Source organism: Poecile atricapillus, chromosome 5, assembly GCF_030490865.1.
Source record: "Poecile atricapillus isolate bPoeAtr1 chromosome 5, bPoeAtr1.hap1, whole genome shotgun sequence".
Lineage (NCBI taxonomy): Eukaryota > Metazoa > Chordata > Aves > Passeriformes > Paridae > Poecile > Poecile atricapillus.
In genome coordinates this window covers 19163849-19184574 of record NC_081253.1, presented here as the reverse complement: position 1 = coordinate 19184574, position 20726 = coordinate 19163849, and the positions used below count along the sequence as shown (strand labels likewise).

Genomic DNA, 20726 nt, shown 5'->3' with positions numbered 1-20726 from the left:
AACTAAGTACCCAAGCAGGGTATGAGCTGTTTCCATTGGCAAGAGGTATTTTGGCTGCACCTTTTATTCCCATTCCCTTTCGCAGACAAGTTCTTTGCAACTGAAAGCCAGTCCTTGGACTCCCAGGAAATGCTCTATGGGTGTTTAATACAGACATATGCTTATGCTTTATGAAAAATGTTACTCAAAATTCATCCTTTAAAGCCATTTCTTTGGCCAATATAACCTTTTCCTGGGTTAGAGAGATTGCCAACAGACTTTTAATTACATGTGATTAAAAAAGGGAAAGAAAATAAGAGCTCGCAAAAAACTGCAACTATTATACCTGTTATTGCAAGGGAACTCACTGGGGAAAATTTTTAATAAAAAATGAAGATTGTCAGCTGCTTTATCAACAACAGCATTAGTATTTCTAAAGCCATACATAGTAATAGTGTAAGGCAATTCCAAAGACATCACAGATTCCTTCTTGGATCAATAGTGTGTTTAACTTAGTTCAAGTGTTAGGCTCCAGTTCTCCATTGACTTAATCTCAGTAGTGCTTACAGCTGTGTTGTCATCCAAATGATCCATTTGACTGTATCTACAGTAAAGTCCAGCTGGGTTTCTGCAATGCATTATTGAGTAATTTACAAAGGAGTTGTAGCAAACAAAATACTAGAAATTTCGTATAGTTACGGGAAAAAAACACCAGAACAAATTGAAAATCCAGTACTTAGCCCTGATTAGCACACAGTAGACATTTTTATCTTCAAGACAATGATTTTCATAATGACTTTGACAATCTGCTTTATGTTGGACCCTCACCATACAAGAACGATATTAGATATAGTAATTGTAGCTCCCATAGTCTAAAAGTTGTATCCAATGTTCTAAATGACCGTGTTCTTCTGGTAAGTCTGGTAAATGTATATTCTTCAATCAGTATGCTTTGTGGTCTTTTGTTTTCAGTCAACCTCTTACTGCATGTAATAACACAAAGAAAGTAGGAAATGGGGCTGAGAGGCACCTGTGACTGTAGCTATATCAATCTAAGAAACAATTGTACCTAAAGTTTCTGAGGGATTAAGTTTCAGCACTTCCCCCGTTCAATTTCCGCTGCTGCTTCCCTAATGTTGTTCAGTTCACCCTCCAGTCTCTGGGTGGAATTCAAGTCATTATTTCTTCTGATGCTACATGACCAAATTTCTTCAACCTTTCTTGGATCAAGATTTCTGCTGAACTGTCTCCACTGAACTATTTCCAACAGAGACACAACTTTCAAGAACAGTAACATCCAAACACAGTTCTGTTCAGTCTGACAAGGGCTGTTGATTCATGTGTCCCTCGGACAGTACTCTTCTTCACACTTTCTAGTCAGGCAATTGTTTTTTTCTCCTCTTCCCTGCACTTTAGGGAAGAAAAAAAAAAAAAAGAAAAAGAAAAGAAAAAGAAAAGAAAAAAAAAAAAGAAAATATACCCTAGACAAGTTAAATTCCTTAAACTGCAAACTCTTCTCTGGAGCTTTTGGTATTTAACGTGTGGAATTCAGGTGTGACAGCTATGTTCATCTTTCCCATCTTGAACTCAAGCAAGATGGGAAGAATTTAGCAATGCTCTGAAATGCTGAATAGCCAATTCACACAAACACATTGTCACAAAGCTCCACCATAATAAAAACAGAGCTTTGCAGAAGTGTCATGCTTGTTTTTAGACAGCACTCTAACTTTTACCTGATATGGATACCCGCTCCAGCACTGCCTGGTATTCCAGAGCCAGGGTGTCTGAAAGAAAGAAAAAGCAAAACAAAGGTCTGTACAAACCACTTTGTGCTATGTTAAGTGTATATATTTAATACTAACTAAGGACAAAAATATAAGAACAGCTTAGAATTTGCATTTTTTGACGTAGGCTCTGAAAACCAAATAGAACAAGGAGACGTCTCAGAGTTTCACAGCATGAATACTTCAAAGAAGATTCCTTGCATGTGTCATTATATATAGGCAGTCTTCCATACAGGATCCATCCTTCATCTTTACATAGCCTTATCTACTCTACATTTGAGCATAAAGGAGACAGATCATCATTAGCAAATCTCCTGGATTAAGGCAGTACACAGCACACACAGCATTAAATGCTTCCCCGAGATCACAGTTTTTTCAAATAAATCCTCACTGCCTGAGAGAAGTCATGTTCTTGTTTTCACCATCAGGTGGAGCAGCTCAGTGCAGGCAAACCACAACACCAAACTCATCCAAAATACAATGAGTGAGCTTCAAAGCAAGAAAACGGACGCCAGCCAGAATGTTAAAGCCCCAGGCTGAGAATCAGGCTAGGTAGGAAGGATTTTTGAATATGCCCTTTAATGAAAAAGAAGATAAAATAAAATTTTCACACCCATACCCTCAGTGCTCCTGAAATGGCAAAGAGTAATTCCTACAGTAACCTGAAAGGTATACCAACATTTGAAGTAACACCTCTGTTACCGCTAAAGATGAATAGATCACACGGACACAGGTCGAAGTGTGGTGAAGAGAAGAGAGAGGTTTATTTTTCCCTCCAGGATTTATAGGCTCCTGACCACAGCCAGGGATTGGGTGGTCAGGATAACACTTTCTCACAGCACTGGCCATGAGAGATGTCCATCACAAGACGTGTAACAGAAAGAATGTACACATATCTATGTTTACAGTTACTGTCCTGGGAAAGTCTTTAGAAAACTATGTTAGCAAGCTCAGAAGCTGAGTTTTCAGGGCGACACACCTCCTAGAGCTTCTGATAGACCTCTCTCGAAAATGCTGTAAGAGTGATTAAAGTCCATCCAAGTTTATCCTTCCCACCATTAGAAATAACCTCTTCATGGAACCAATTAATTGGTTCAAACATCTCCACAGTATTTACTGTGCTATACAAGTAAATGAAAGGAGTTCCCCTCATTTCATGCAATAAAAAAGTCTTTGGAAACAGCCACACCACCAGACAATATAAAGAATCTAAAATATTTCTGTCTGACAGCTGCCTAAATTAGATCCACACAAATATTCTAGGATAATTCATTGTTTTAGCCAGGTTTGAAAAGCTGTAACTGTCTTTCATATCATATTCAACAAAAGATAAGAGATGCTTCCTACCCAATTATTTTGCTGCCTAAATTACAGGTCCTAGCCCAAAAATGCATATTTTTCTCTTTCAAATATTATGACATCAAATATTATGACATTTCTTCATAGAGATGCTTGCTGCAGGAGCTACAGATACAGAGGTTTATGTGCCATTAAAATGCTGATTGCTAAATAAAATGGGCCTCACTTGATGAGCCTATCAAAAAGCCCTGAAGGGTATCACTACTGACAAATAATGTAATGTATGCATTAAGCCTCAAAGACCAATGCAGCAGAACAAATGCCCCTTCTGAGCCACATAAGGCTCAGAAAGCCATGCTGCCATCTCAGAAAAAATGCTTCTGAGTAGCTGTTTGGAAACCTAATGGATCCTCCGTGGGCAAGAGCACTTAAAATAGCAGGGGTCCTACACCACCTTCTTACCCTTCTTTCCTCCCCAGTCTCCTATCCCCTTGACTTGCCTTGGCATCTCTGAGTTGCTCTTTACAGCTTTAGCAGCAGGGCACTTTGGTTATGTGAAGAGGTAGAGGAAGAGCTTAGTTTAAGCACAGCCTTCCTCTCTGACCTCCAAAAAAAGCAATCAATATCTACATGTAAAACACGGTCATAGCTGGACCAAGAACCATCTTATTTACTCCTCTGTGAACATCGCAACTGTGGAATACTCTGTAGAGGCTTCAGTATGAAGCAACAATCTTAATTAAAAAAGCTCACACAGTCTGCAGTGTGAGACCTAGACTCATTAGTGAAAGGTGGATAAATCATAAGGGACCTAAGATCGACATTCCAGGGCTCAAGTGAGGCCTGAGTATGCTCATAGGACACGTCTGCAAACTTCCTCACAACAGGCAAGTTCACCATGAAGCAGAGCACAGCTCTGCCAGAAAGCCCCATGATGGATGAAAAGAAAAGGTCAGTGACTTGGCTCCACAACAGATCCATTTTTGATGAACATAAAAGCATGCCTTCTGTTTTTGCTGCCTGCTGAATACCCAATTTTCATTTTACTTCTTATTTTTGGTATATGTCTAAGGGAGAGAGGTACACAAGGGGATTGGAAAAGAGAGGAAATGCAAAGATCCTGATAACAAAAAGGCCCTCCCCCCTTAAACTGGAAACAGAATACTAAAACCTTCAGTACCAAATATGCCAGACACAGAGCACCAGCCCTACAATGCTAACATCCTGTCTTACAGAACATAAAGGAGTTCAGATGAAAACTGAAGTTTTACCACACTTAGGTGCAGTGCGAAATGAATACAGTATCAGTAGCAGAGGATGTAAACAGCTGTTCAATCTGTTGAGTTTACAGAATTAAGGAACAAAGTGCCATAATTCCCTTACAGGACTATCTGTTAAAAATGCCATCAAACTTCTCTCCAACTCTGTGATTAAATAGAGTAATTTTAAAGAATTCTTTCAGAAATAAAACTTCTCTTGAGACAAGGGAATAACAGGATTTTGGGAAAAAAAATAGAAAACAACAACAAAAAAAACTTCCAAAATTATCTCTGATGTTTGCATGCTTAGCCAGAAGCCTTGGGATGTTTTGTGTCCATTGCCTCATTCACTTATTTCTAGAGAAATCATCTAATTAGGCCCCTGGCTTCCAGAAAGCACTAAGAAGTGAAAATCTCCAGGTCTTGCTCAAAATGCTGCTAGTATCTAGTGTGTGGGACATCAGTTTTGATAGTAAATGGAGGGCGGGGGGGGGGGGGAGGGGGAAGCAGTACAATAAAAAACCTTCACATTTTTAAGTATCACAGCGAGTTGTTATGCACCTGATTTAGTCATGACCATGGTGTAGCTTCCGAAAGAGGTTCTTCCAAAATCCTTAGGTAAGAAAAATCTTCCGACTTTTCCATCAAATAAAGAAATCTGGCTGCTGTTTTTACCAGAATCCAGCATGTAAAAATTCAGGAACATCATGACAAAATCTCCACATTTCACTAGAGCAAGTTTATGTTAAAACCACATTTCAAATCAAAATAAGATCTCCTTCGTCTAAAAAAAGAGATTTAAAGTTGCTTTTGAACCTGCAAAACAAAACCAACACAATACAGAGCATTCACTGTGCACATGTTCACTACACTGCCAAGATTTTTATCTGGCTTGGTTAATGTGTTTGAATACAATTTTGTATCATTTGTCTCTGACAGTTACAAGCAATATTAAGTAGAACAGAAATTAGCACTATTAATTACAGTCAAGATAATATATACTTCTAGCACAGCTCTACTGATGTCATTTTTTTGGGGCTGATATAGGCAAAGATGCCAAAGATGTCTCATTCAACATTTGTACCTACGTTCATCAAGTTACAGCAGGTCCTTGCTCTTCACAGAAACAAGTGGTACAAAGTAAGGCCAGAAGATTTCCTCTTCATTAGCGTTCACTTAGCCCCAAAAACACTGTGTGCAATTTGCTCTTACCCCAGGAGCAAACACTGTCTGATACACGTGTACAGTGCATGACACAGCCATAGCCTTTTCCTCAACAGCAGCAGCTGCCTTCTCCCAGTGCAGGCAGAACAGCAGCTCCTGCTCACACGGACAGACCCCTTGGTGTATCCTGAGCTTCACACCTCATCTACCCAGGAGTGCAACTGCAACAGCAGAGGAGGAGAGCACTCCAGCTTTCTGGTCACTGCAAAATACAGTAACATTTTAGCACTTTTCAGACATTTTTTATTAGCCAGGAACTGAAACTGATAGCCTTTTAGTCAACAGCACCTTTCATTAACATTAGCAGAAGGAGAGTTATTCATAATTAACAGGTTTTTGGGGTATTGGGTAGTAGCTTTTTTGGTTAGGTTTTGTTTTGTTGGTTTTGTGCATTTCTACTTGCTTAAATTAAATAGTATCTCAATGCTCATTTTTCTCCAGTTATGGCTAGGGATTATAGCAATTTTTTTTCTTTTTCAATGTATTAATAAACATTTCTCTTGCACATCACTTGGTTGCATAAGCACTTTCTTAGAGGTAAATTGCATTGCTCAATTTCTTTTTTTTTTTTCTGCAACGCCTGCATCCTCTTGACATGGTATGCTAGATGGCTGCTGACATTAGAAAGACAGTTAGATTACCAGGCAAGACAAAAAGCATCCTTCCTTAATTTCCTCTGCCAGGGGCTCTATGTTCTACTATCAAAATTATGGCAAACCCAAGAGATTTTCAATAAGTTAGTCTCTCAGACACAAATTCCGCAATGATCCTGGGCCTCCTTCCCCATCTTCTCACTTGGCTCAATGAAGATCAGCATAACTGTAGACTACTGCAGCCTTTCACTCTTAAGAAGCATGTATTTCCATGAAAATATTTGCTTCTGCATATAATGTACAAACAAACACATTATTTTTCCTCTTAACTACAGAAAAACTCCTTGGTATTAATTGTTGTAAAACAAGCCACCATTTTAAAAGTTACAGAAAGTGACCTTTTTCTTTTCCACAATATTTTGCAGCTTCTTTCTCTCTAGCAGAAAGAAAATTAAATTCTTCCTCATTATTATTGATTTTCAGAAAATTCATAAAGCAACAACCAGAACTTTCTGAGTCAGCTTTTCAAAGTTTCTGTCATCGTCCACTAAGTCTGCCTGGCCTCCAAGGACTTCAGACTTATGATTCCAGTCTTGGAAACTCTCTGATTTTCTAAAAACATTTGCTTTTTCCTACTATCCTCTGAAAAACTGCCTTGAATATAATAACATCCTTGCTACTATTGTATTCGTTTTGCTACTAAAGAATTTCTCATACTGAAGTTTCATTGATTTAAAAAACACATCAGACAGTTTCCAGTCTCTACTGGCCATGCACAGCAGGCTCTGAGGGCACAACCTTAGCAGCCAACGATGCCAAGAACACAGGCTGAACTGTGCAATAAACTGACACTCTGCAAGCACCATTGCAAGTCACCTACATATCAAAATTATGTATGTTTCCCTCCATCCACAAAATTACCCAGTTCTGACAAAACACCATGCTGGGAACAAAGACAACTCAGCAAAACAACAAAATCCATGGCTACTATTTTGCATCAATTTGTGCATGTTCCTCCTTCCAGTGACTGCTAACTTGGTTTAGGATGCAGTTGCTTCTCACACCAGGAATAGAATTTTCATAAATCCTTCACATATCCAAGTAGTCATTGGTATTTCCTGGCATAGCTAGCTACAGAAGTGAAGACAATGTGACACATTGTCAGTGAACCTCCTGAGGTTCTCTTTTCATATATTGTGACTAAGCAAGTTGTTTTAAGTTTCTGAAGAACTGGGTTTTTTTTTTCTCTAGAGTTTAGTGCTTTGTGTCTGTAAGAAAAAAGGTTTTAGGGGAAAAAATGTTTCTGCAATGAAGAGTGCTCAGTCTTTCCTCTCAGAAACCTGCACTGTTGACTTCCAAATACAATTAAAAATTACACTACTGATGATGGGAAACCATAAAATATGGAAGAACTTATAAAGGCCAAGATGAATAATAATCACTGGAAGATGCACTTTGACATTCAAATGTAAATATATGTGTGCCCAAAAAAAGGTTTTAGAAAAAAATATGAATTCAAGTTTTCATGTATTTACATAAAATGATATTTGGAAAGGCAGAGTAAACTCCACATACACATTCACTTTTCTCCTTAAAAATACTATTTAGAGAGATCTGGAGCTTATGTCTTATGTAGATAAAAGTTTACTTTCAACTTACAGCTTATGTGGAAAAAAAAGCTGGCTAAAGGAACTGATAAGTAGGATCTGGAAGGGTCCTAATATCAAGGCAATGCACTGAACAGAACTGAAGAACACACCAGAGAAATTGGTGACTGTAGCATCTCCTCCCCCTCTCCCAGACAGCCACCAGTCCCTTTACAAAGCCCACACATCAAAATATTTGCTCTCTTGTGCACCTTCTTCCTCTGACACTTGCTCTGCTAGTTGCTTTGTAGTAAACAAAACTTCTATAAACTTTTGCCTTCATGTGTAATGGCTACAGTTTCAAGGACTGTTTGGTCATGAGCAAGCTGAGTGGCCAGTGGTGCTAGACATTTTAGAGCAGCTGGAGGTCTACATAAATATTACAGGAGCTAGACTAAAGTTCCCAGGAACACTATTCAATGTATTTTGTAGTTTCTCAATCTACACTGTAAGAATTTTGCATAAAATGTAGCGGACACATTCACCCGAGCACTCCAGATGCCTGATAACCTTTTGATGGAGCAAAACAGCTGTACACCCATTAGCTTTATAGCTGCCTTCTATTTTTGATCACAATGCCAGACCACATCAATTAGCCTAGCATTTGCATCTAAGAGGATATTTATGGATTTACTTTATTTAAAAAGAAAAAATATAACTGCATGCCTGGAATTAATTTGTTAAGAGAGACCACTGAAGTTTCCACTTAGATAACCTTACCTTGGTAGGAAGGAGACCTGCATAAAATTATACCTTTAAGAGACCAGGAAAAATCCCAAGAGCAAATCGTTAAAAAAAATAAAATAGGTCACTTCAACCCTTATTGATCATTGCAGAGTAGCATGATTTCAGACTACTCCTACAGGATGCAGCCTCAGTGAAGTTCCAGGGTTTCCAGTGCTCTGATACTATGGTTACTCAAAGGCATACGGGAAAGTGGTTAATAATTAAATTCATCATTACATATCTACTTTCTATAATTATGGTCCTATCTGTGGCTGCTCTGCCGGAACAGTGCATGTGTCTGATTCTGCCAGCCACTGCCTTCCAATACCATATGTTGGTGGCGTTTGCCAGATTCACTGTACTCCTGATGCTGAGTTTTTGAAATCCTTAGGCAGCTGCTTTCCTTTGCAGGATTCACTGTGGTTTGCTTCACTGACATACAGCCACTCCACCACTGCATACAGTCCACAAAGGGAGACAGAGTCAATTTTTAATAATGAGAGCAATTCTATACTGAGGTAAGCACCAAGATAAAATTTCATGCCTAAACCCAGATGTTAAGATTGTGGTATTTATGAATCCTACACTGCCTACTGGAAAAACACTGTATAGAGAAAAGCCAAAGAAAAGCCCCGATTGATGTATTTTGCTGTAATTCCACATAGGCACGTTGTAGCAAGATCTCAAAATCACCCCTGACAGTCTGAAAATCAGAAAGTTACTGCAACTGCAGAATTTTTAATAGAAAATACAGGTTTTCTCAGGGCAAATATTTACCCCCAGAGAGGCAAGAATGTGTTTGAATCAGCTGGTGCCATTATGGGCAGGTGGTGAAGACGACCTTTCATTAGTGAACTCCCCACTCTCAAGTACTGCCACTAAAATCCCGGCAGAAGGGTTGTGCTTCTCAGCACAGACACCACCAAGTCCCACCTGATGACTGGGAGAGCAGAACTCCTTCAGACAGGTTGCTGGAACAGGCAGGCCAAAAGCCACACCAGTGTGTGGTCACTAGACAGGGACCCTTTTCTAAGCACTTTGGTCACTGAGAACACCTAGAAGGAAGCATAACCCTAAGCAACAAGGAGTAAGGACAGACTGAAGTAGCTTTTTCCCCTTCCACTGCTGCAACCACTGCATTTTTTTGAGGTGCATATATACTGCATCAGGGCAATTCACCCGCGGGGCTGCAGATGTCATTATAACTGACAGAATCACAGAAAATGTTGAGCTGGAAGGAACCCATCAAGGATCATCAAGTCCAGTTCCTGCCCTGCAGAGAACACCCCAAGAATCACACTTCTTGGTGTATGTAATAATGCCACAAGTACTAAATGAAAAAATCCCAGTGAGAGAACCTCTCTCATATTGCATTTTCCTCCAACAGAAAGACAGAAGGAGGAAATGTTAATTTGAATATAAAAACACAGTTTGCAAGGAATTTTTTCCTGCTCAGTTCTGAGTCAGTGACCATAATAACATTTCCTTCTCTAAAGCAATCAAAGACAGCCAAAATAATTTCCCAAAATGTCTAAACCTACATAAAATGTTACATTCATGTTCCCTCTGTTTTTCACCTTCCCCTCCTGCTGAGGAAGTGCAGACACAAGTCTTCTGTTGCTTCCATTTGTCATCTGCTGGTGGATCTATTCTGACATAACTTGCAGTTTTCTGCACTTGATCTATTAAAACAACTAGCAATAAGACTGGCTGGTAGGGATGAGAACTGGGGAACTATCATAAACTGCATATGATTTTGTTTCATAAATTGCAAATTTGTATTAAGTTTTAGTATAAAACCATAAACAGTAAATTTGTGCCACAGCAAAAAACCTAAAGTAACTGGGCATGAGAAAAAAACTTTCTCTTCCTCACCTTCTTGAGCCTACAATTCTTGGGGACAGGACAAAAATCCCTGTTGAAACTCCTTAAGTTACCTGTGAGTAACAGCAGTTAAAAAATTGAAGCAAAACTCTGAATTAGATTTAAATTTACAGCAATACTTCCCCATGCTAACCTGGCATTGTTTAACAGCCAGTGGCCAAGAGCATCAGTAGGCAGAAGAAATGAGAAAGCTCTGAGAGGTGTGACAGGGTAACCTTAGAAACGAATATAACAGGAAAAACCCCAAGAGATCATCGATAATGTATGCTGAGCTGCCAAGAAAATTAATACTGTGCTGGAGGCAAAAATAGCAATCAATCCACAGGGGGACATGAGGTGTGGCAGCCCCTCCCTCCTTCACTGCCCTGAACGACAGCGTAATGCACACACAGCAGAGATGCTGTATATGGCTTAATACCAGCTTAACTTGCCAAATTGATGATTACATAGCATTTACTTACTACTCTAAAGTTATTAAATACCCCCAGCTGGATTCAAAACAAATAAAGTGAAATTCAATTCTAGATGTATTTTTTAATTTAGTAAGTTGCTTTTCCTTCCCATGATTATGTAAAATTTGTCGCAGTTGTCTACATTTCAAAGTCCTGTTGCCATCAGTGTCCTATTACTGAATTGGATACCATTGATATTCTCATTTTGCTTTTTCTTTCAAAAACCTTCAGCTTCCTTTCAGCTACAAATAAATTCTGCCAGCTTGCTCAGCTTTGTCCTCTTCTGCCTGATCCAGTTATTATCTTAACTTCCAACAGCTTACACAGTGAATTACTTCCTATGCTGAGTCGCCTTCTCTTACAAAGCCTCATTGTCCAAAATGCATTCATTTTCCTTGTTGATGTACACAGACGTGCTGCAGTCATTTAAAACTAAGTTTCTCCAGTAGCTTTGATCTTTCTCACAGCATGACTCAAGATTTATATCTCAAGCATCCAAAATACTCTATTAAGCTCTCCTAAATGCCCTCAACAATGTTTATGCCCTTTTGAAGATATATGTGAAACAAATTCCTTTTCCATGAGATGGCATCTAACTGCGGTCTTCCTGGAAACCTTTTCCACTCGTGATGCTTATTTAAAAATGTAACATGGCATTTCCCCTTTCTCACAATAGCATTCTTCAAAAGACTCTGGAACATGGGTATTCTTTTTTGCTCACTCAGTGAATTAGAAATTGTTTTATTTTTTTGTTTTATCACCAAATGTTCAGCCCTGCTTTCACAGAAAGGAAAAATATTATAATTTGATTTTAATATCCAAAATTATTTCAGCTTAAAAATTTTTATCACTTACAGAAACTCAGCAACTGTTTTTACGAGTAAAAAATAAAAACGGTAATAAAACTCCCCGGAGAATCCAAATCAATTTTAAAGCAAGCACAGTCTGCCAAAGACGGGCTTCATTTCCTCCCTTAGTGGCCTATGTATCACATTATCCCTCTGTTAATAGCACAGTAAAATATCAAATATCAGCATAGTGTTAAAAGGGCTTCACAGTGGCCTCTGGCATTCTTCATTTAAATGGGAACATTTATCTAGCATTGGGCAAATAAGCTCTCTGAACAAAAAGAATTACAAGGCTTCAGTAACAGATAATATAAAAATGTTTCAGGAAGAATGTGGGAAGGAAACATCACAACAGATGCAGGCTAGAGCAGAAAAAGTGCCCAACAGAATGCTTGCTTCCATTGATTCAAGAATAAAGGAGGCACCAAGGGCTCTGAAGCTTCTTCCCAGCTTTTGCCATGGTGTTGTTTTCTAGAGTCAGTTCTGATTGAAACCAAGGTGGTAGATATTTTCCTAACTCATGCTTTGGTATCTCAGCATTAAAACCAGAAAAAAATTAGCCAGCTTTAAGGAGTCTTATTCTGCGAATCAGACGATCAGACATAATCCAAACAGTGATACAAATTTTTCCAAGATGCTGCATTTTATCTATTGTTCTGTTCCACAAAATATTCAGCAGCATTAGTTTAATGAAAAAGTAGATGCAGCAGGTATGGCAAGAGAAGATGGAAACAATAACTGAAATACTGACTATTCTGATGGAAGTAATTTTTTCAGCTCCAAATGATGTAACCTGCAATGTGTTCTACAAATAGCTTTCCAATAGCTGAGGAATATTTATGACAAAATCAAGTCTGTCCTATTGCTACAAAGACTGAAAACTGTCTACAGCACTGAACATTTTGAATTCAGCAATTTAATTTTATGAAGTGGCTGTGCGTAACAATCATTTTCTCTGTCTTAAGTTAACAATCTCAATAATTGGTGAACTGTAATACAGAAACAATGTCAATAACCAGCCACCACTTCACTGACAAGTTCATTTTTTCTATTTCAAATGAAGGTGGTCTGACTTTAGGCTCTAAAATTCTGGAGTACAAGCAATCGGAAATGGCATTTACAAACCTACACTACTCTCTCTGGGCTGTAACAGGTGCATGTATTGCTGCTGCTATTTTATTCCAAAAAGAGGTAAAGAATAAGCCAACTCAGCTGAGCAGCAGAATGCAACATTCTCTCTCACAAAAAAGCATGAAGCCAGTTTCTCTCTACGTGCACACAGAAACTGTGGGCCACCAACAGAACATCTCCTGCTGTCACTCAGAAACTCGCTGGCTCAGTGGTTAGTGCATGCATGAGGATAAGCACCTTAATTTCTTCATTTGAAACATTCTACAGTTTCAAGAAAGAGGAACTTTCATAACAGAAGTGCAGCTCTACCTGTCAGGGCTTTTTTCCCTTCATATTACCCTGGTATTTTCTATTGGCCTTCCATACATTTATTTCCCTTGAGTAGGCTTTTGGAGTCAAATTTACACTTCAACATGTTCTTTTGCAAGCTACATGTACCACTTGAAATTGTAACTACCCACCAGACAGTTCTCAGTTCTTCAGTAGGGGATGACTCATTAGGAAGGACACTCAATCAGCTGCATACATACAGAAGCTTGTTGCACCCAGCATTTTTTAAATATAGCCACAGCATACTTGTATCATCTGTGTTACTTCAGCACTAAATTTGAAAAATAGCAAGATTTGTTTATCCAGGCAGATGATTATTTTCCCAGTAGAATACTACATGCAACTTAAGGTTTCCAAGTCTCAGTACAGACTTCAGAAGACTCACAGAAAATTCATCCTTTTCTGTGAGTTTGTAATTCTCATGGGCAATTAAAGGAAGGAAATTAAATGTGAAAAGTCTATATATGTCACCTGGAAGCTTTGCTTCCATATGCTTGTAAAGATTTTTCATTTTACAGCATTGTACAGGCACTGCTTAGCACCAAGGATGAGTAAGCAAGAAACAAGCCAATCCTGAACTTGTTGTGCTGCTTCTTTACCACCAAGGATAATGATACTTTTTTCTATTTAATTGAAGCACAGCCAGACCATTAACTCTTAATGAGCAAAGCCACTATTTATTTAACTACAAATATTACCGAGGAAAACAAAAACGCTATCTCATTTCTATGTTAATGATAAGCAAAGCAGTCAGTTTAATGCCACTGGAACTTAATGTCTTGTTGATGTCACTACTGGTGTGGTGCTCTGCAAAGAAGTGTTTTTGTAGACATGCAAATAAAACAAATGGTAAAGCTAAAAAATCTCAGTTTCATTCAGAAAGGGAAGAATTTGCATATACATGTTCAAGGTGGAAATATAATTGGTTACTTATCTTTTATGCTTCAAATATTAGTGATTTATAAAGAACAAAGAATGCTGTAGTGAATGCTGGCTTCAGTCCTTCAGTGCAAAAAACATCTCATTCAGGTGTCTGAAAACTAAGATGGGATGGTCACATCTAGCATTTGCCATTTTACCAAGAAGGGAGGCAATGAGGATTAGGTGGGAAGGTGAATGCTTCACATTAAATGATTTTGTGGGCCTCCCACCCACTCTGCAGTCATAAATAATTTAAAACTGCTCTAGAAAACAGTGAAGACTGGAGCTGGCAGATAGTAACAAAGAAATCTTCATCTTCTCTTTCAAAGTTGGTACCTTGGTCCATTTCCTCACACAGAAGAATACTCATTACCGAATCTGCTCTAGAAAATATTATTTGAGGTAGAAGGTGGACAACTTGAACTCTTAACCTACAATTACACTGATTCTCTCTTCTCACAAAGTATCAGAAATGACACAGGTAATTTCAAATCCAGTTTATGATGACATATTTCATCCCCTCAGTGCATTAGCCATCACACGGCAGGGCACGCTCTGAAACACACAGTGCTACGGGATCAAGCGACCATACCGCATGTTAATGGGTGAAGTACACATAAATGTGTACTTACATACACATATGTACAGTCTTACATAAAATGTAAGTGCTCAAGGAGGCAGAGGGAGAATGCAATTGCATGCTGCTCTGGCGCACACCTCCCCTGGGACTGACTACTGCTAAATAGCTGTGAACAGCTCTGATGTGCCCTCCCTACACAGGCACATCATTATTCCTGCTCTCAACAAGTTGTCTTGCACCTGCAACAGCCTCAAGAACCACAGACATAAAAAAGATTAGTACAACCTCTTTTACTTAAAAAGTACTAGAGACGTTCAGAATACATTTTCTTGTGTCAAATTTTTGACCAAAACAAAGATCATGTGAACACACTGAGTGCACATGTTCCCCTAATTTCACTTCCTAGAATTACAGAAATACGGCCTGACTTGCAAGGAGCTCTGAGACCTACTCACGCTGTAAAAACAGTTTACACCATAAATCCATATTATTCTCTACTGCAGGGTTAACAGACCTATGTCAGAGTGCTTTCAATACTCTTCTCTTTTTAAATCACCTGAAATATAGCATTGATGGGAAACTCCACAGAAACTTCCTTCCACAGTACATTAGACAAAGAATAGGCAAAAAAGGTTTGTTTATTTTTTTTTCTAAAAACTAATTAATTTTGTTTGTTAGTAAAAAAGTAACCTTCATCAGAGGCATTTAAGCAAGGATAATGGTAAAATTTGGATTAATACTTTGGTATGCTTTACTGCCAGCTTAATGCCTGTAATGAAACATAATCAAGTGAACTAGGCATGTTGCTACACCATTTTCTTTTAAAACCCCATTAAATATTGATTAAGAATTTATATTCCTTACCATTGCTAGTAGCAAAGCATTTTATGAATGCAAATTAAATTTTAATTTTCACTCCTCATGAACATAAAACTTTATGCCTGTGCTCTATATTATACCTGCACAAAACTTCAAGTGTGTGATTTGTTATGAAAGCATAATAATATAAGTGCCTACCTTTTTCAGGAACCGTACTCCATAGGTAAATATATAAAGGTAAAATGTAAATCTCCACCTGCAAAAGGTACAAGAGATTAACTCTAGGATACCAGGTTTACATATTTTACAGTTCAACACATGATTTCTAATTTCACCACCAAACCACCACACCCTGGTTAAATTAACAGAAGTTAAAGCAAAAGTTGGTCTGGTTTTCTACTTTTGTTATTAAGCATTGTGCTCATTTGTCTGCTTTTCCTGGCCTCTCATTAGCTCTCTGAAAATACTTGCTAATTTTATCTAAACAGGAGAAGAAATCCTCACATATTTTCAAAGATAATTAAGTTTTAAAAAGTTTAATAAAAACTAGCAGGACAGTGGAGGAGACAGGACAATTTACCCATCTGTTGCAGTAAAGTTCATCTCCTATTAGACACCAGGAAAAAGACAAGAAGAAATTTTATTAGACTTCAACAGGTGACTTGGGAGTACTATGTGTCATATAGCCTCTTTAGTAACGAAAAGTGTCATTCACAATCAGCTGGAAATCCACTTGGCAGATTCCAGCACTTCACGCTTGGTTTTAGGGAGTGCATTTGCATCAGATAGATGTGCTGGATACAGATATATATCCATAATTTACATCCACTTCCCCTGCATCCTTTGATAAAAATTATCTATATTTTCCCAAATGCACTCAAAGTAATTGCTGAGCTTCTGGTTTTTCTCTTCAGATAGAGGCAAACTAGAAGCTAAGAACAGGATGCCATGGCAAATAAGAGAAACCACCACGAGATTTAATACAAAATCATCCTCTCCTCTGTCTTTCTCCAGTCTTCAAGAAAAGAAGACAGATACAGTAATTTCCTATCTTTTGGACCCATTACTCACTTATGAAAGAGCTACTGGAAGTCTAAGGAAATAAAATCATAACCTTGTGCAGTATAAATTCTTTGAGGAATTCCCGTTAGTTTTTTTTTTCCCCAAGGGTTGGACTCACTACACACACATGTTTAACATAAACACCAGAGAAGTAATACTCATAACGTTTATAGCAGGATGAGATTTAGCTACCTTAGTGTGAAGCAAGGCTGCAACATGAATCATCTTCAATGACATATTTCGTAGCACTTACAACTTTCTCTCCACTGGCAAAACGATTAGCTTCCAGTTAATTGGCACTGGAGTGCTTTCAAACATTACTGGAATGGTTACAAAACTGAAAATGTTCCTATGTAAAACAATGAAATTTATTTGTGAATCCAAACCTTTCCCATCAAAGTTACTTTTACAAGTATTTAGAAAGATAGATGTGTCATACATAAATAACCCTCTGACAATTTGAGGAGAGTGTAAGAACATCAATGAGATTTAAAGTGTGATACTTTAGTTGAACAGAAACTGTTTTACACTGGTCCTCATAGCATGGCAGAAATTAATTTATTAAACCCACATGATAGAAAGAGCAAACCATTCAAGGGTTTGATCACTGTAGTAACATGGAACACTGTTTTCATGATGGCAGTTCTAAGATGCTGTGAAAACAGACTACTTGGAGACAAAATGTTAGTTGTGCTAGCAGAAACCTTCAGATCATGCACATGAAAGAAACAGGAAGGATAGTATTACAAAGGAAGGACTTATTTGGGTGGAAAGTTCTGGTTAGGCCAGTCTACAGCCAGTAAACTTGACATTTAGTTTCAAGGTTACATATATCATCTAGTGAAAGCTTGAAGGCTGTCATTGAAAATATAAATATTAGGAGGAAAACCCTGTCTAACCTATTCACTGATGAGCACTTTCTGTGCCCTTCACTCCTAAGTGTGAGCAGCTATGATATATTCCTTGCAAAGAGTTTTATCACCTTCCACATTTCTCCAAAAAAAATTCATAACATGCTTAAGGGATTTTCTAGCTTGCTGTTAGGAGATGCAATATTCCACAGAGGAGCTCAAAGGCAGTCTGATGTATTTGAAATATGTTAATAGCTGAGTTTTAGCTGGTGGGTATCAGGGATTTTTCAGTCTGCATGGACATTTGGAAAACTGTGCAGAATTTCCTGCAGCTACCACCCCTCAAAAAATAAAAAGACCCTTTCTCAAAACAGGCAAATTAAGAAACACCGATATTCTCATCTAACTCTCTACCCATCTCCCAAAGCACTGACACTGCTATAGATTTGCACTAAAGCCATGGATTGCCCTGGAGGAGAGTTTCTAGAGCTTCAGAAAACCCTCAGAGCCAAGAGCCACTGGGTGCTCTTATTATTTTTATTTGGGCCTACAGAAAAGAGCCAACTTGTTTCAACCATTCAACTGCTACAGAGGTGATAGATGCACACACGGATATGATATGTTCTTCCCTAATTTTTTAAACAAATGGACTTGGATTTAGCACCAGAAGATGAAGCAAGGCTAAGAACTGAGTGATAGACCAAGCTGGTCAAAGTGCTAACTTCCTAAAGAAAAAAAATATTGATAGAAGAAAAAAGCTCATTCCTGCTGAACAACAAGCATGAAAGCTATTCTACAAACTTCTGGCTTTGTCAAACTCCAATAAATAACAATTCCAAAGAAAGCAAAGCTGCCATTGGCCCCTGACATGTTTATCATTATTAACAAGCTAACTCCGGTGGTAGCAAATCAACAAAGGACTTTTATTGCTCTGTAGCTGGCAGCTAGCTGCTTTTTCTTCAGACTTTAAAGGACAATTTTCCCATCTTAATACCCAAAATGCAATCACAGTCTCATACAAGAAAGTCCAAGGAGTTCCCCAGATTCTTTTACCAGTACTTGTAGATGGTTTCTTGCTGCACTTAACAGTAAAACATCCATAGGCCAAGGTAAAATAGATGAATGCATACTCAGTAATTTGGGATTAAGTCCAGCGATAAAAGGTTGAGGAACAAAGTTACAAAGTGGCATTATTCACTCAAAATCATACAAACAAGGACAGAATGTATGTGAGAAATACCTTTCATACAGTGCAGATATGTCCAAGCAAGATTCCTCCAAAGGTCAATTCTCAAATCAATTCTCTTATAACAAGTACTCTAATATGAATGATGCATTTCAATCTACAGTACATACTTCTTTATGCCTCTATTTGGGTCTCACTGAAGCCCACTGCTGAGGAAATGCAAATAAAGGGAAGAAGTTATGAGCAGTAATCACACCTATTCACAGCATAGCCCAGCATCCAAAATATCTCTGCACTTTGGGAACTTGAGAAAAATGCTCCTTCTGTCTGCACAGGACATCATAGAAGAGAAGTACATCTTTCTTTAGTGTAAAGTTATTGAGTCTTATTCCAACTGAATTCACAAAGTGAATAGGAGTTGATGAAGTGCTGTCCTAAATTTGTCCTAGGTAATAGTCCTAAATCTAATGTTCCCCTAGCTTAAGCACAATCTGAACAGTAACAGACCCCAGGAAAGGGAAGATGCCTAGCCAGTGGTATAAAATGTCCTAGTATCCTTTCTAATATGCTGCTTAAGGTCCTCCTTAAGCAAGAGCAGCTCATGCTGAGTGTCCACATATCACTGGGTATGTTTGTTTGGTCACAGCTGCTCTTCAAACAGGTAAAGCAACTTCTAGAGCAGCAGTAGCAGAGTCCAAGAGACTACGAAAATGCTTATACCTATATATATGCATATATACTAGAATAGCTCTTGTTCCCCTTTTCCCCCAGCTATATTCTCTGCCCTATTAAAGACATTCAAAGAAGGCCACAAGGTGAGGCACTCCATCGTGGGCAACTGCCACATCAATTCATGCTTAACTGAAAGATGAAAACAACTGAAGTTTCTCTGTTTTGCGAGAATTTACTCTGTCCCTCAGACTTCAAACATTCCTTTGGTCAGCTGCATAGAGACAAAAATCTGAATTACCCATATACACACAAAGTTTGCTGCTTGAAAGACTTAAGTTAGTTTAAATCCAGCAAACCTGGATGAAAACACTCAAGGCACAAGTGCTCTGAATGACCTGATCTGTCTGCTCACAATAAGGTTTATGGGGTTCACTTTAGTCCTCCACTAAAAGACTTCCAAACTGAATCAGGCTTGCAAATGGTCTGCTCAAACTCTGAATGAGATCAAATGGTTTACATATGGACCTTCTGGCAAATTCTTCAGGTTGTGCTGTTGCTTAGCAGGCCAGTGCTGATGCAACACACTGCAGCAAAAAAGTCAATCTAAAAAGTGACTCTTCCATAACAGAAAAATAAATTATTTTCTAATGTAGTCTTAAAAAGAATGTTGTACAGTCCCTCAAAGGTGCAGCAGCAGATCTGACTGCTCTTGTTCTGAATTTGAATGCATTCCCAATCCAGAGCACAGTCAGTTTCTTAACCTCTCAACCCTTTTTAACTTTGAGTTGCTAATGAAATTTTAAAGATGCTTCAGCATGACACAGAACATCATCTAAAGAGATGGAAAAGTTGGAGAGCCTCCACCAACTAACCTGATATACCCCACAGTATGCTCAATTCAGCAAAAACTATTTAAGTGCCCACTTGAGCAAGCGCTTTTCATGCATATGTCTTGTCAGGTTCCCTTCATCACACTAACGAAATTTTGTCTTTCAAATTTTCCTCTGAATTTTTGCTCTGAAATGTGAAATTAAACTTCAGCTAACAAGAAAAACCCAAAACAATTTATCAAGCAGTGCTCAAGCAAAGCACCCCCTACTCCATACTTTTTGCAGAACTCACCACATGGGGTTTCATGCTCTGTCAGGAAGATGCCATCCTCCCCACAGACCTGCTGGCCAGCTGAGTGAGCTCAGCATGGGTGCCCTCCTAGGAAAAATGGACACTTCAGCCTATGGCAAGGGTGAGGAGGCACAAGGCCTCTCTGCTCCTGCAATTTTCCCTTTTTTCCACTTCTTTTGCGGGAAGACTGAATGGCCAGGCTGTGAACACTGGCACTCCAGCAGAACTTTGCAGCACCCACCTCACAATGCACGGCGCTTATGGCTCTGATGCCAAACCAGTGCTGCTGCTCAGCAATGGTGTGCAAGGATCCAAAGCTACCCAATTGCTGACAACAAAACATCAAACACAGTAAATG

General features: G+C 38.6%; 1 protein-coding gene across 2 annotated transcripts in view; it reads right to left on the bottom strand.

The window, feature by feature from the left end:
* CERS6 (ceramide synthase 6) overlaps window positions 1-20726 on the bottom strand; it is a 100171-nt gene that overhangs the window by 33698 nt on the left and 45747 nt on the right. For both annotated transcript variants that reach the window (XM_058840439.1, XM_058840440.1), the window contains exons 4-5: window positions 15674-15731; window positions 1713-1763 (exon numbers count right to left, since the gene is read on the bottom strand). In XM_058840439.1, coding sequence (XP_058696422.1) covers window positions 1713-1763; window positions 15674-15731 — 109 coding nt within the window. The remainder of the gene's footprint in view (window positions 1-1712; window positions 1764-15673; window positions 15732-20726) is intronic.